The following is a 12,696-nucleotide window of genomic DNA, read 5'->3' as shown; positions in this document are numbered from 1 at the left end:
CTGGGAACCAGTTTCTGCACAGTTTGTCTTGGGATTCACCTCTTTGCTCTGATTGTTTTGATTTTATGGTCAACATGCAAAATCAAAGTGAAATTCAGCCAAAGTGCCAAGATTTCCTGGTTACAGGTTGAACTGAAGCAAAGAGTCCATGGTTTGTATGGTTTCAACCTAAAATCATAAATCATCTGTTATTCACCTAAAATTTGTTCCAAATTTACTCAAAAGTTGGCCTCAATTTGCCTGAAACTTGGCCCAGGATTGCTTGAAACTGAGCCCAGCTTCAGAGAGAGGTTCATGAACCTCCACAAACCTGGCCTGAATCTTGAGTTTGTAATGAAACCCAAAACCAGGGGAGTTTCACCTGGTTTGGGTTTGGTTATAGACATTTCTCACAGCTCTAGTATTTGTTATGATTACAATAACAACACACTTATACAGAGCTGCAAGCACACACACACAACTCTGCAAAGTGAAAAAGTCCAGACAGTTTTCCTACCTGTCCAAGCTCCCCGGCTCTGTCACTGCAGCCACAGTCACACACAGGCCCAGACGGGCTGCTTAATAATTTTTCCTAGATTGTCACAGACCAAAAAAAACCCCCTAAAATCACTCTGAAGCACCTCACACAGGAATGACAGGGATAAAGAATCAACCTCCAAAGAAAACTAAGTGGTAGCCCTGTTTTCTGGGCAGGTTGATCCAGCAGCCTGAGAGATGAGCCAGGCAAGCTGGCAGAGCCCAGATCCTGCTCACCAGCAGTGTCACTTTTGATCATCTCCAAGCAGCCTGCTGACTTGTACTTACCCAAAATCTTTCTTTTCTAGTACAAAACTACTAGGTACTGACATTTTTTTTTTTTTCTTTAATACTGGTGCTGTTGCATCTGCAGTGGCAGCGTTCTGGATGGTGTACCTGTGGGGAGAGCCACTCCAGGTGCTGTGTGCTGGGGCACAGGGACACGCTCCTGACTTTCTGAGGAGTGTGGGGAACAGCCAGGGCTCCAGCAGGCTCCATCTGGGACACATTTTAGTGCACAGGGGCCGTTCTCATGGCTTTTTGCCTGCTGGGGCTGTCACAGCTGATGAGCCCCTGTGGCTCCTCGTCCTCTTCTCCAGGGACACCTCAGCACTTTAGGATTGCTCCTGGCAGAAGGGCCATTGCCTATGGGCTCTCCCAGCCCAAAACATCTGGTTCTCAGTTTCTGTCCTGTAAAACAAGGATGACAAACACATCCCGACCTCACAAGGGTGTAGTGAGACACTCACATCCTACAGCCTTGGGAGTCATAGAGAAGCTCATAAACAAACAAACCTGCAGATGTGAGAGCCAAGCCAGGGAAAGGGCTGGGCCTGCACTGCCACCACATGCAAGGGAAGGGCCCAGCCCAAGAGAGGGAAAAATCCCTTCCTGGGTGCTTAACAAAGGTTTATCACAGAGTGAGTTTAGCCTGGAAGTACCGAGATGCAGTTATCTGTCTAGACTCTTCAGAAAGAACACACACATTTCTATGGGTGTGTGTCTAAGCAGGCTGAGGACTCAGTGTACACTCACAAGCATCAGTAACACGTTGGACCGGCTGGCACCAGCACGGGGCTGCAGCTCAGCTTTGCCCACACGCTCCCGCTGGTCAGGCAGCCTGGGCCTCCATGGCTGCTTCCTGCCATTGCTGTGCTGCACAGTTAGAAACAGAAAGGAGAGCCTGAAATACAAAAACAAACACTTTGGTGACCTCTTGGTCTCAAGGTTCTTCTCCTGAACTCAATGGGAAGTTCATAACCGAGAAGCTGGCTTGGGCGTGATGTTCCTCAAAAGCATTTGTTATGAGGGTGTGAAATATTTGGCAAGTTTTAAGGACAGCAGAAGCAGATCGTTGGAATTTGTCAGAGCTGAAGTCATCAACGTCTTCAAAGCTTTTGCTGCACAGAAAGAGGGTCTCATCTTCGGGCAAACCAAAGCACACAGCCCACTCCAGAGGGAGCGGGTGTGGCCCTCAAAGTCTCTCCAGAAGCCCCAGTGGCCTTGGTGAAGCACACAGCGAGTGGGGCCACACCACAAGAACCCTGTTGCTAACCATCTGCACCTGTCTGGCACCAGCAGCACCCCTGCCTGCTCCTGTCCCTCTGCAGGGATGGCTGCTGGGTGCTGCAGTACCCACATGGAAATCTGCAAAGGACAACTCAGGAGAAGCACAAGGCACCAGGGCTGGTGCAGCACCACTGCATGTGACCGAAGCAGAACCCACGTGCGCTTAGGTGTTTTGAATGACTGCAGCATTCTGCCCTCTCCCCATTTCTTTTCCTCTTGCTACTACTGCTACCTCTGTAACAGTACCAGTAGTAGCAAGATTGACTTTTCATTAGTGTAAACGATGGTGTATTTTGCCCCAAATTACAGCTTTCTGCTCGCCATTCTTAAGTTTCCACAGCATCCAGAACCAGCATGATCCTGCAGGTTAATGTGACATCCTGGACCTCTGGCACCCACGCACAGTTTGCACACAGAGCCCCTCCACGCAGCCGTGTAACCACAGGAGCTCGCGCAGGGTCTCTGCAGGCATCCAACACTCAGGCCACAGGCAATAACTAGGAGCTCTGGGATTTTCTGAACACAAGAGTTTTAGCCAAGTGCTATCCTGCCAAGACTGTGATAACATGAGGGCTTACTCTGGGCAAATACTCTGGTAGGACATTGCCAACCCGGATTTACTGGATTAATCGGGTGTACATCATATCTTGGCCTTCGCTTCTGGCCGCTCCTGCACACAGAAAACCTAAAAGACTTGCTCTGGGGAGAGGGTGAAGTAGATAGAATCTTGGGTCCAGACATCCTAGCTTTTTGAAGCTGGTGTCTCCTGTTAGCTCCTGTCCTACCTGGCAGCACAGGGCAGCTGGGGGGCCCTGAGAGGGGTACACAGCTCCTGCAGCTCCGGCCTCATCCACTGCCGAACTCTGGCTTCCCTTCCAGAACTGAAAAGACAAGATTTTCTCATCACAGCAGTGAAGTAAGAGAAGCTGTCTCCTCCCTGACTGGTGTCTACTCAGAAAGTAGCAGCACAACGTAAGCTGTTAACCTTGCTAATTTTGGCAGAAACCATCAGACCCACAAGAGTACTCTGAGGCTTTAATGGTTCAAGTACAGCATCAGTTTAAAAGGAGAATCCTAAAAATTCCTTCACAGCCAATGTCAATTTTTAAAAGGGGTGAGAAGGCTTTTGCAGTGCCAGTGCCACCACCTCCAGCTTGGTCTAGAGCAGTGGGTTTGGTGCCTTGTGATGTGCTTACCTGTCGTGGTGCTGCTGGCAGAGACTGGCAGTGCTCAAACCTGGGCCCAGGAAGGTGTAGGCAGCTGCTGGACAAGGGCCATGGCATCGTGCTCTCCAAACAGCTCAGGCCTGTCTGTGCTGAGAAGTCTTGACCTGATTAGCTCTTCCAAAGCACAAAGCTGAACTTGAATCACAGCGTAAAATATTTATCTTAGAGAAAACCTGAGTATGACCCTTCAGGACCTGCTGTAAGAAAGCAAACACTTGGGGTCCTTTGAAAGTCAGCTTAAAAGGGAGACTGGAAACAGCCCTGTTCTGCCAAAATACACCTCGGCTGTCCAGTTTACACGATACTGTTACAACACACAACAAGAGAATGATTGGGTTTGTACAGTAACAAGCCATCTCTGTTAACCAAAAATTACAATTATCCATGCATGCACCTATGCAGAGTCACATGCACAACTGCAGTGGAGGGAAGGCACAGTTATTTCAAATAATTAAACACTTTGCTATTTCCTTGAATTTGAAATATATCCTGTAATTGCAAAAGGATGCATATTTACAAAGACCTCCACTTCTGTCTGTCTAGTGCTTAGAGTCATTCTGAGATCCCACTATCAAATACAATACAGGAGATTATTTCAAAATCACACTGTAAGTTACAAACCACTCTTTATTTGCATGTCTCACGCGATGTTATGCAACCTTTGTGCTTCACTGAGCCTCTAAGGAAGCTGCAGAAATTCAAACTTATGCAAATAATTGTATACATACAGCAGCTAAAACTGATAGGCAAAAACAACATACCAGTTAAACGGCACCGCCGCAAAGAGGCAGGTGAATAATTGCACAAGAAAATGGATTTTTACGTGCTGATTGGTACAGCAAGACTGGGCTTTCCATTTTCACATCACTAAAAGCGCTGCTGTCAAGATTTCTTGTTTCTGCAGAGTAACAAAGGCAATTTGCAGAACTGTGCAGGCAACACTGGGGCTGCTGGAACACAATCAAAGAACCTTTGGCATCATACGGTGTTATACAGAGCTTAAACGTAAACCAACTCTACTGGACAGAGGCCTGAAAGGTCTTTCTGAAATCGTTCTTCACAGTTCCTCTCAGTGTTTAAGGGCTGAGAGAAAATACTTAAATTGTACTCTTAACTATAAACCATACCATCGTGCACACTGGCACTGAAAATCACTTCCAACCTGCTGAAATAAAAGTGCCATTTACAACTGTAAAGTTCTGATTATATCTCTCCATAGTTACAGAACATGTGGAAAAAAATACACTGTTCAACATTTTGGCACACTAATAAATAAAATCCAGACATGGTCTATTAAAAGTATCAAAGTAACCCTGTGCACAAGCTCCTTTTTTATATAGTTATATTTGTTATGCAGAAGAAATCACAGAGAGCTGAAATCTAATTACAGAAAATAATACAATTTGTGGTGTGAATTATTACAATACATTTCCCTTCCAAAGTTATTATAGCTCAAAATACGTTCCCTCTATCAAATACAGTGCTGTCCCATCAGCAGTTTAAGTGACAAGGCTTGCTGCATTTTTTCTTCCAGATTTTACAACATCAAACCTCAGTACAATGTTCTGCTGCTACTAAAAGATACACCATAGTGTTTGCAGACACAAGAACACCCACATCTTTAAGCAATTCATTTGATATTAAAACCCAGCTACAACTTGTAATGGCTCTCGGTTTTGGACTATCCCTTTATTATCAGTCCTGGTTATCTGACAGTAGCTGTTGAAGTGGAGATAAAAGAATTGAATATCTTAAGCCAGTTCTAGCAAACAAGATTTTACACACTTAACTGTGTTTTGTATAATGATTTAACATCCACTTCTACCTATTTTGGCTATCAAAGTTACTTATTGACAGGATTATTCAGGTCACATCACTGGAAATGTTCTAACTTGCTTTTTGGAGCCACACAGTAACTTGACAGAGGTCCACTGCTGTTTAGATTTGTGAAGGTTCCTGTATTTCTTCTGTTCTTCCTTGGCATGAAGAATGAACAAGCAGCAACACCTTCAAGGAGAAATCACCTGGACACATGGACAGATACACAGCCAACCCTACCAGCAGCACCTGAAGCGTAAGAATGCAGTTTTATCACACTTCTAGCAAGAACACAAGGCCACAGAATAAACTAAAAAAAAGAACTGTTTTATTGTGACATTTATGACATTGAACCCTTGCTGATATGAACGCCTATGGGTACTCTTGACACGTTACAATATGTCATGGTGTAGGATGGCACTGATTGTCATCTGACTTTTGAGAATGTTTAATGGTCCCTACTGACCTCAGTGCATTTTGGCAAGTCACAGAAACTTTATCATCAGGTTTGTGTATACAGTTAACAAGTAGTTGGTCTTATAAGCACCATTACAAACCCTCACATTAAGGGTATTATTAATCTAGTTTACAAATGCTCCATTGATAAAAATAGCATGATTACAGTATACACACACTTAATTTACATGTAATGTATTATAGGCATAACTGAGATAAACTACTGAGCTAACTTTGGTTGATTGAAGTATTTAGACTGAATAATGGCAATTTTGGCTTCTAAGTTGTGTAAATATTACAGTGCATTTATAAATCTAGGTTGAAAATTTACTAGCACCAAATGGATATCATAAATGGCTGACCTAGTAAGTTGTAGTTGGAGAAGCGAAGTTTAAGAATTACAAAAATAGATCTGTCCATCAGTTGAAAGCACATTCTTGTACCTCTGCTGAAATGATGACGTGTCTTCAGCATCAGTGGCCAACTTCCAATGATAAAAGTCCCAGTTTTCAAGATTCAACATATCAAGGTAGCTCAGCTACACATAAAAGCCTGAGAAAGTGGTAGTTTTGAGCTAGGGTATTCATCCTGTACCTTGTTTATGTAATAATATAATAGTGCTCCTTCATACAAATGTACTCATGTAAGATTGTACCTATGATATGGAGAATCTGATTGGGAGGAATATTCAGTCCTACCTATCTATCTTTGGTTTAATTATTTGGTCTTTGGTGGATGAATTAATGAAGCAATATCTGAATTTTCATTTTCAGGTTATCTCCCAGCTCACCACTGAGGTAGTCTTTGTCATGTTTCGCTTCAAGCTGGTTAAGTTCCTTCTTTTTATAGAGTGGAATACTACTGATTTGTAATGAATAGTTTCCAGGCACTGGCTTCTTCTTTGTGAAATGAAGGTAACTTATCCCGTCCTTCTTATTGATTCTAAAGAAACCATCTTCATTTCCGGAGTCAATTAAATATCGGTTATGGTTTGTCAGTGTTGTGAGGGCAGGAAGCAGTTCCAGGATGCGATCTTTGTTACTGAGATCCGAGATATTGATGGAGAAGACTGCTGCTTTCTCAATATCCCAGCTGGCGAGACTGATTGGCGGCTGCAGCTCCTGCTGATCCTGCACAAGAACAAAGGGCGTTAGTTGGCTTTGTCAGAGAGCGTTTCACATGTGCCTCTGTGTGTGTATTTCTTGCCCAGCTCTTTCATTATTAATTAAATGATTTTAAAAGAGAGGTTCTGTTACATCATCTGTCAAATTCACTGTAAGGGGCTCAGAACTCCTCAGGACGAAGTGCAGTGTCTGCACCCTGTGTGGGTAACGGGAGCCTGAGATGTGCCCTGGAAGTTTCTGCGTGTGGGTCCTGCTGCCTGACAAACAAAGCCTGTCTGTGCTTGGGGCCCGTGACTGACCTCCTACAAAGAGAGCAGCCAAGGCACACTCCTCCTCTCTGCCAGGGCAGCCACAGGCTGACCAGAACAACAACGTGTCAAGGACAGCAGGATCTGTGGGGGAGGCACGGCATTTAGGAGGGAGTTTTATGCTTTGCAGGATTCTCTTGGTTTCGGTGTGGAGCCAGGGCAGCCTGCAGGTGCACCAGAGTGCTGGAAAAGCGGCCTCACCCTTCACCTCCGGCTGGGTGGGAATGTTTCAGACAGCACATCAGCTGTAATGTTTTCCTTTTGAAAGCAAGGGAAGCTCTACATCACCCCTGAGACAAATCCAGCACTAATCACAGAGAGCAGTAAAACACACTGAAGAAAGACCGTTTATGATCCCACTCTGACCAAAATCTAATATCCACACTTTTTAGGCAAAACCAGTCTCCTGCCTTTCTCTATTAGCAGAGCACCACACGCTAAGCATGGAATGGAAACAGCAAACAGGTTCCCAAATCCCCTGCATTTGTACATGGAAAAGCAAGTTCTTTGGCACCTACACGTGAGCAGAGTCCAGGTGGTACTTACCTCAGAATAGTGATGGTGTGGCAACATTTTACCAGCACCTTCAGTGTCTCTTGGTTATATTTCAGGCTGGTAGCCTTGGCCCCAGGATGGCCACCTGGGTGACTGAGAGCAAGGGTCTGGACAGGACCCAGGAAGGGCTGCAGCCCTGGGCTCCCTCCAGGAGAGTGTGTGTGTCCAGAGCTCTGTGTTTGCTTTGGAGAGGGCTCCAGCCCCAGACACACAACACAGCACTGCTTGGCTGGGTCCACATCCACCCTGACCAGCATGTCCCGCCTTTCTGGCCACAGGGTCACACAATGGTTTTCCACACCCACTGCCCCCGACCCCAGAGCCTGCCCTTGCCGGTGAGTGGATTGCTCTCCACACAGCTGGGTGGGCACCTATTCCAGTCTGTGCTGTGACATAGATGCTGGGTACAGGGCCTTGCCTAATGACAGTGAAAAGCTCCAGAAAGCCCACACACACTACCTGACATCCCAAACCAGCTTAGGTCTACTTTCTTTGGGGTGTAGATTTTTCCGAGGTGTTGTCTCTTGGCACCCCTCCTTCTGAGTCCAGCTTTCACAAGACAACCACAAACCCTTTCCCCACCCAAAAAGGGTCAATTACCTCTGCTTCACTTGCAGTTTCATTAGTGCTTCTGCGCTTCCTTCCTCTCTTGGGATAGCCGTTGATTTTACATTCGTAACAAGCTTCTGGAGAGAGGGAGTTGTCATCTACTTCTCCACTGAGTGAAAGCTCTTGTCCTTGACCTCTGCCTAGCCCCACTCCGGAAACACAGTGTCTGAGGAAGGAAGAAATTCAAAATTAATTCCAGCAAGACAGAGATCTTATCAGAAGCTGAATTTTGGGGGACTGTGAGTGCAAATAATAAAGCAATTATGTTGCATTTATTTCCTAGGAAAAATCTCTGCTGAAGTCAACAGACAAAATTCTCACTGAAACACAACACAGCCACCTCTGATTTCAGGAATCTGGCTCCACGAGGCTTTGCCCAAGAGAGACCTGCCAATATTTAGCAGTTTTAAAAACACAGGCTTAAGCTCTGAGTTGTTATTAGTAATTTCTGTTATCCAGCCTGGAACACATTTAAAGAGACCAATTTTTAGAAACTTCTTTAAAATCGGAAAAGTGAGGTCTTTCATAACGCATCCCAAAGGTTTTAGTCTCTTCTAAAATTCAAGCCACAGTCTTTTTGCTTTCCGTTTGGGTTTCTTGGTCCTATAGCTTGCACTACCCTCGCACTCCCACTGGGGCAAGTGAAAATTGGCTTTCTTGATAAAACAGACATTTAGTAAAAAAATATTCACTTGAAACACAGAAGAATATGGAACATACAAGAACATAAGAGCATAGAGAATTGTTATTCCAACCAGCGGGTGAAACCACTTGTATAATATAATTTCTCTTTGCAGTTGCCAGGGGGTGTTATTATTAATGTTTGGTTTGTTTTGTTTTTTTTAAGGAGACAAGTGATACACCACAAATCACAGCGAGGGGTGTGAGCTCCCAAGTGGCAAGCTCAGAGGACTTGGCAGGCTGCTGGGGTGTGAGGGAGAGTTGAAATCAGTAGCTTAAAAAATGTGATTGAACCTGGTAGACCTGACCAAATTTCAATAAGCATTAAAACCCTCCCTTCCCACTCTCCTCCTCATCTCCAAAATCAGCAGATGCCTCCAGCTCTTGAGCACCTCCCCAGCCCTATTACTCTTTAATTGCTGGCAATCCCCCTGGTTCTGCTGCTCCACACTACAAAGAAAGGAGTGAACTGTGTCCCCTTGGTATCTGTTAGTTTAAAATGAGAATCCCTTACCCTTGTCCTATTCTGAAGTAACCAGGTGGACATCCACAGACGTAGCCACCTTCAGTGTTTGAACACCCGTAACTGCACGGGGCTTGTGCAGAACCGCATTCATTGATATCTTGGCAACCTCCACTAAACTGCTCATACTGAAATCCGGTAGGGCACATACATTTATAGCTTCCCAAAGTATTGTGGCAAGATGCTCCTCCACAAATGTGTGCACTGAGACACTCGTTTTCATCTGGAAAAGAAGCAGAATATACCACGTTAACTTTCACTGTCAGGTGTGGCCCAGCCTCTGCCAGGCCGTGCTTGGCTGCTGCACGTGCTGCCACATGGGATGGATAGAAACACAGCAGGGCTTGGCCTCGCCCTTGGCTGGGGCAGCGGTCGCTAGGAGATGACTTCAACCATACAACACAGCAACATTTGGGCTACTCTGCAGAAGATGTTTCATGCCACGTCAGCTCATGCTCTGGAGAGCAGAGAAACAGAGGAGGTAGCTTTTTTTTTTTTTTTCCCCAGAAACAACTGAAAAGAACAAAACTTTGTACAGCCAACAGTCTGGTCCAATAATCCCTTGTTCAAAATGCTAATCAACATTAAATGAGAACAAGTAAGGAATCAAGCTCTGACACCTTTTCCAGGCATTGAAAATTTCTCCCTACACACTCACATTTAAATATTAGGTACAGGTAAGGTACAGGAGCAAGAAGGAGAGTAAAAATAAACACAGCTGTAGGAACAACAGATTGCCACAATCTGAGCCAGCCCTTTTCCAAACTTCCCAAGTGTGGCACTGTAGGAGTCTGAGGTCATTTCAGGCTTATTTACTGTAAATGGCTGCTTTTTGAAATGTAGCTGGTCTGATTTTTTTTTTTGTCTGATGTGGCAAATTGCTTCAAAAAGTTCTGAATGCTGTTGTTCCCCAGGTTCTGTCATAAATGCATATATGCATTGCATGTGTGTGCACAGAAATGCTATCTGGAAAGTACAGAGCAGCGTCTCTGACCTCAGCATCCAGGTTACAGGAGAATAACTACAAAGTCAGAGCATTATTGGTTTTTTCCAAACAATGTGGCTGTTTGTTCTCTGTTTAAAAGCAATGACTTTGCTTCTTCCAGCCTGATTTACAGCATGGTGCACTATGGAATTGCCTGGGCAGGGAATGCAGTCACAGACAGCACAAGACATGGGAGGAACCAAAGCATTCTTCAGTGATTATCTAAATGTGTTGCAGCAACATCAAAAGTCCCTGAGCACTTCATTAAATAAGCTAAAAAAGACAAACTGTTTGCAGAGATGGGATTGCCAAGGAATATGAAGGAATTGTCACGGAAAAACCTATTACATGGAGATTCTTCCCCCGTGGTACACCCAGGAGATCTAGATAAGCATCTTCAGCATATACATTTACAAACACTACAATGCGAATATGTGGAGAACAAAACGTAAAAAACCTGAGGCTGAATTCTGTGTTCCAGAAGCCTGTAGGGGTTTGCCATTAACTCAGTGATGTTTCAGTATTTGTCACACCTAAAAGCAATTATGTCATACATGCAAGTTTGGGCCACAGAGAGTTACTGCACCAAGAGAAGACCCATTCACTTCACAGCAAGAGTGTGAACACTAGTGAGATTAGTTCTTGCATTTTGGGTGATTGGTGGAAGAAAAAATACAGAAAAAAATAACAAAACAGAAAAAAACCAGTTCTGGGACTCTCAGACTCTGTGCAAGCTGTGCTGTCAGGCAGCAGCCTTGCTCTCCTGTGCTCTGAGAGATGCCATGAGCACAGAGGAAACCAAAACTCTTTCTCTGCAGCTTTGGGTTTCTGCCTGGATTGTCCCATCCATGTCCAAGAAGGTGGAAGTGCTGGCTGAGTCTTGTCCCACTTGTGGCTTTGAGAATAATTCTCCTTGGTGACCAGTATGTTCAGTGCCAAGGCTGAAGCCTTTCTTTCAGTGGGGGAATACCAGTGCTTATGCATTTTGAAACTGGTATTCCCTGTATAAATCTAAACAGTAGTCAATGAGCTCAAAAGCTGGAATAACAACGTACACCTGGTTTGGAAATACACTTGGGAAGACTCGGAAACAGCCAAGATGTTTCACAAAACTCAGCGCTGCACTATTTCAGATTCCACAGTGTCCTCAGCAGCCAGATGTGACGGTGCTGGTTGGGTTTTTTTTTTATCCTCCTGCAGATTAAACTCTAATTTAACCCTAAACTCTGCTAATTTAATTAACGTTCAAAACCCCCATATGTTTGTGCTTCCTCGTTGTTCTCTGTATGTTATAGGCATGGAGTGCTGCAGCACAAGCAAACAAACATCACAGCAAGGACTGCATAAACTGTCAGAATAATCAAAAGCAGAGACCTCCTTGGAGCGCCACAGTGATAACAAGCAAAGGCATTTTTATGTTTCTGAGAGCAAAGAAAGCCAAAGAGGGTTATACAGCCCTTTGTTCTCAAAGAGGTCATCAAGCACATCTGTGGGTACCCACAAAAGACTAGCTCACACTGAATGTGATGAAAACTGCACATGACTGTCACTAGAGGAATAATGACTCCTGTTTCTCTGTTTTGAATATACTGCACACTACACTGCTGACATAGAGGCTCTTCCCATGACTGCTGCACAGGACCCAGTTCTGACTGCTCAAGACAAAACCAGCATCAGTTCTCTGCATATGCAGCTCCATCTATGAGGGCTCAGAGACTTGGGCTGGAAACAAAGTTTAGATAGGGAAGAAATAGGCATTTCAATGCACCAGTGCAATTAGTATGAAATTTGTTCATTTTAAACAGAATTGTCTTCTAAGCACTCGTAAATTGTATCACAAAGCTGCAAGGAAGCATCTTTGGACAGACAGCAGCAGTTTTGCTCAAATATGACAAATTGTTCATTCTGTACAAAGGGCTTAAACCCAGCAGCTTTTACAACACCCAGTAGCACAGATCAAGTGGGATTTCAGTAAAATTTTAGATGCTTTGGGCCAAAAGTGGAATTTTACAATTTAACAGTCCAAACTTGTAGTTCTGAGTCTGTCAGGTACAATTCACCATTCACTCTTAGACAGGACCCACATCTAAGCAGAGACTGTTGCATGGCTGAATATGAATTCCTTTGTTTAGACCACAAAATACTCAAGTAACACTAGTTCCCTTTAAAACCAATACAACTTCTAGCATCCTTAAGGAGAAATTTGTGCTTAAACACTTGTCAAACTAGGGCAGAGGTTACTGGGTGCTTTCACATCTACTTTGCCTTTCATAAGAGAGCACACTTGGAATGAAACTGCTGCACTTACCAAATCTGATCGGGGGGG

The 12,696-nt window shown here is 44.4% G+C and overlaps 1 protein-coding gene across 1 annotated transcript in view; it reads right to left on the bottom strand.

The window, feature by feature from the left end:
• Positions 1 to 5,440: 5,440 nt before the first annotated feature.
• FBN1 (fibrillin 1) overlaps positions 5,441 to 12,696 on the bottom strand; it is a 149,131-nt gene continuing 141,875 nt past the window's right edge. The window contains exons 63-65 of the mRNA XM_027888942.1: positions 9,377 to 9,608; positions 8,173 to 8,347; positions 5,441 to 6,715 (exon numbers count right to left, since the gene is read on the bottom strand). Of these exons, the coding sequence (XP_027744743.1) occupies positions 6,326 to 6,715; positions 8,173 to 8,347; positions 9,377 to 9,608 (797 nt within the window). The 3' untranslated portion in view covers positions 5,441 to 6,325. The remainder of the gene's footprint in view (positions 6,716 to 8,172; positions 8,348 to 9,376; positions 9,609 to 12,696) is intronic.

This window comes from Empidonax traillii, unplaced genomic scaffold (genome assembly GCF_003031625.1).
Source record: "Empidonax traillii isolate 1590-97213 ecotype Southwest subspecies unplaced genomic scaffold, ASM303162v1 scaffold248:size1534464, whole genome shotgun sequence".
Lineage (NCBI taxonomy): Eukaryota > Metazoa > Chordata > Aves > Passeriformes > Tyrannidae > Empidonax > Empidonax traillii.
The sequence above is the reverse complement of the archived record's forward strand: the minus strand, read 5'-3'. Positions and strand labels throughout refer to the sequence as shown.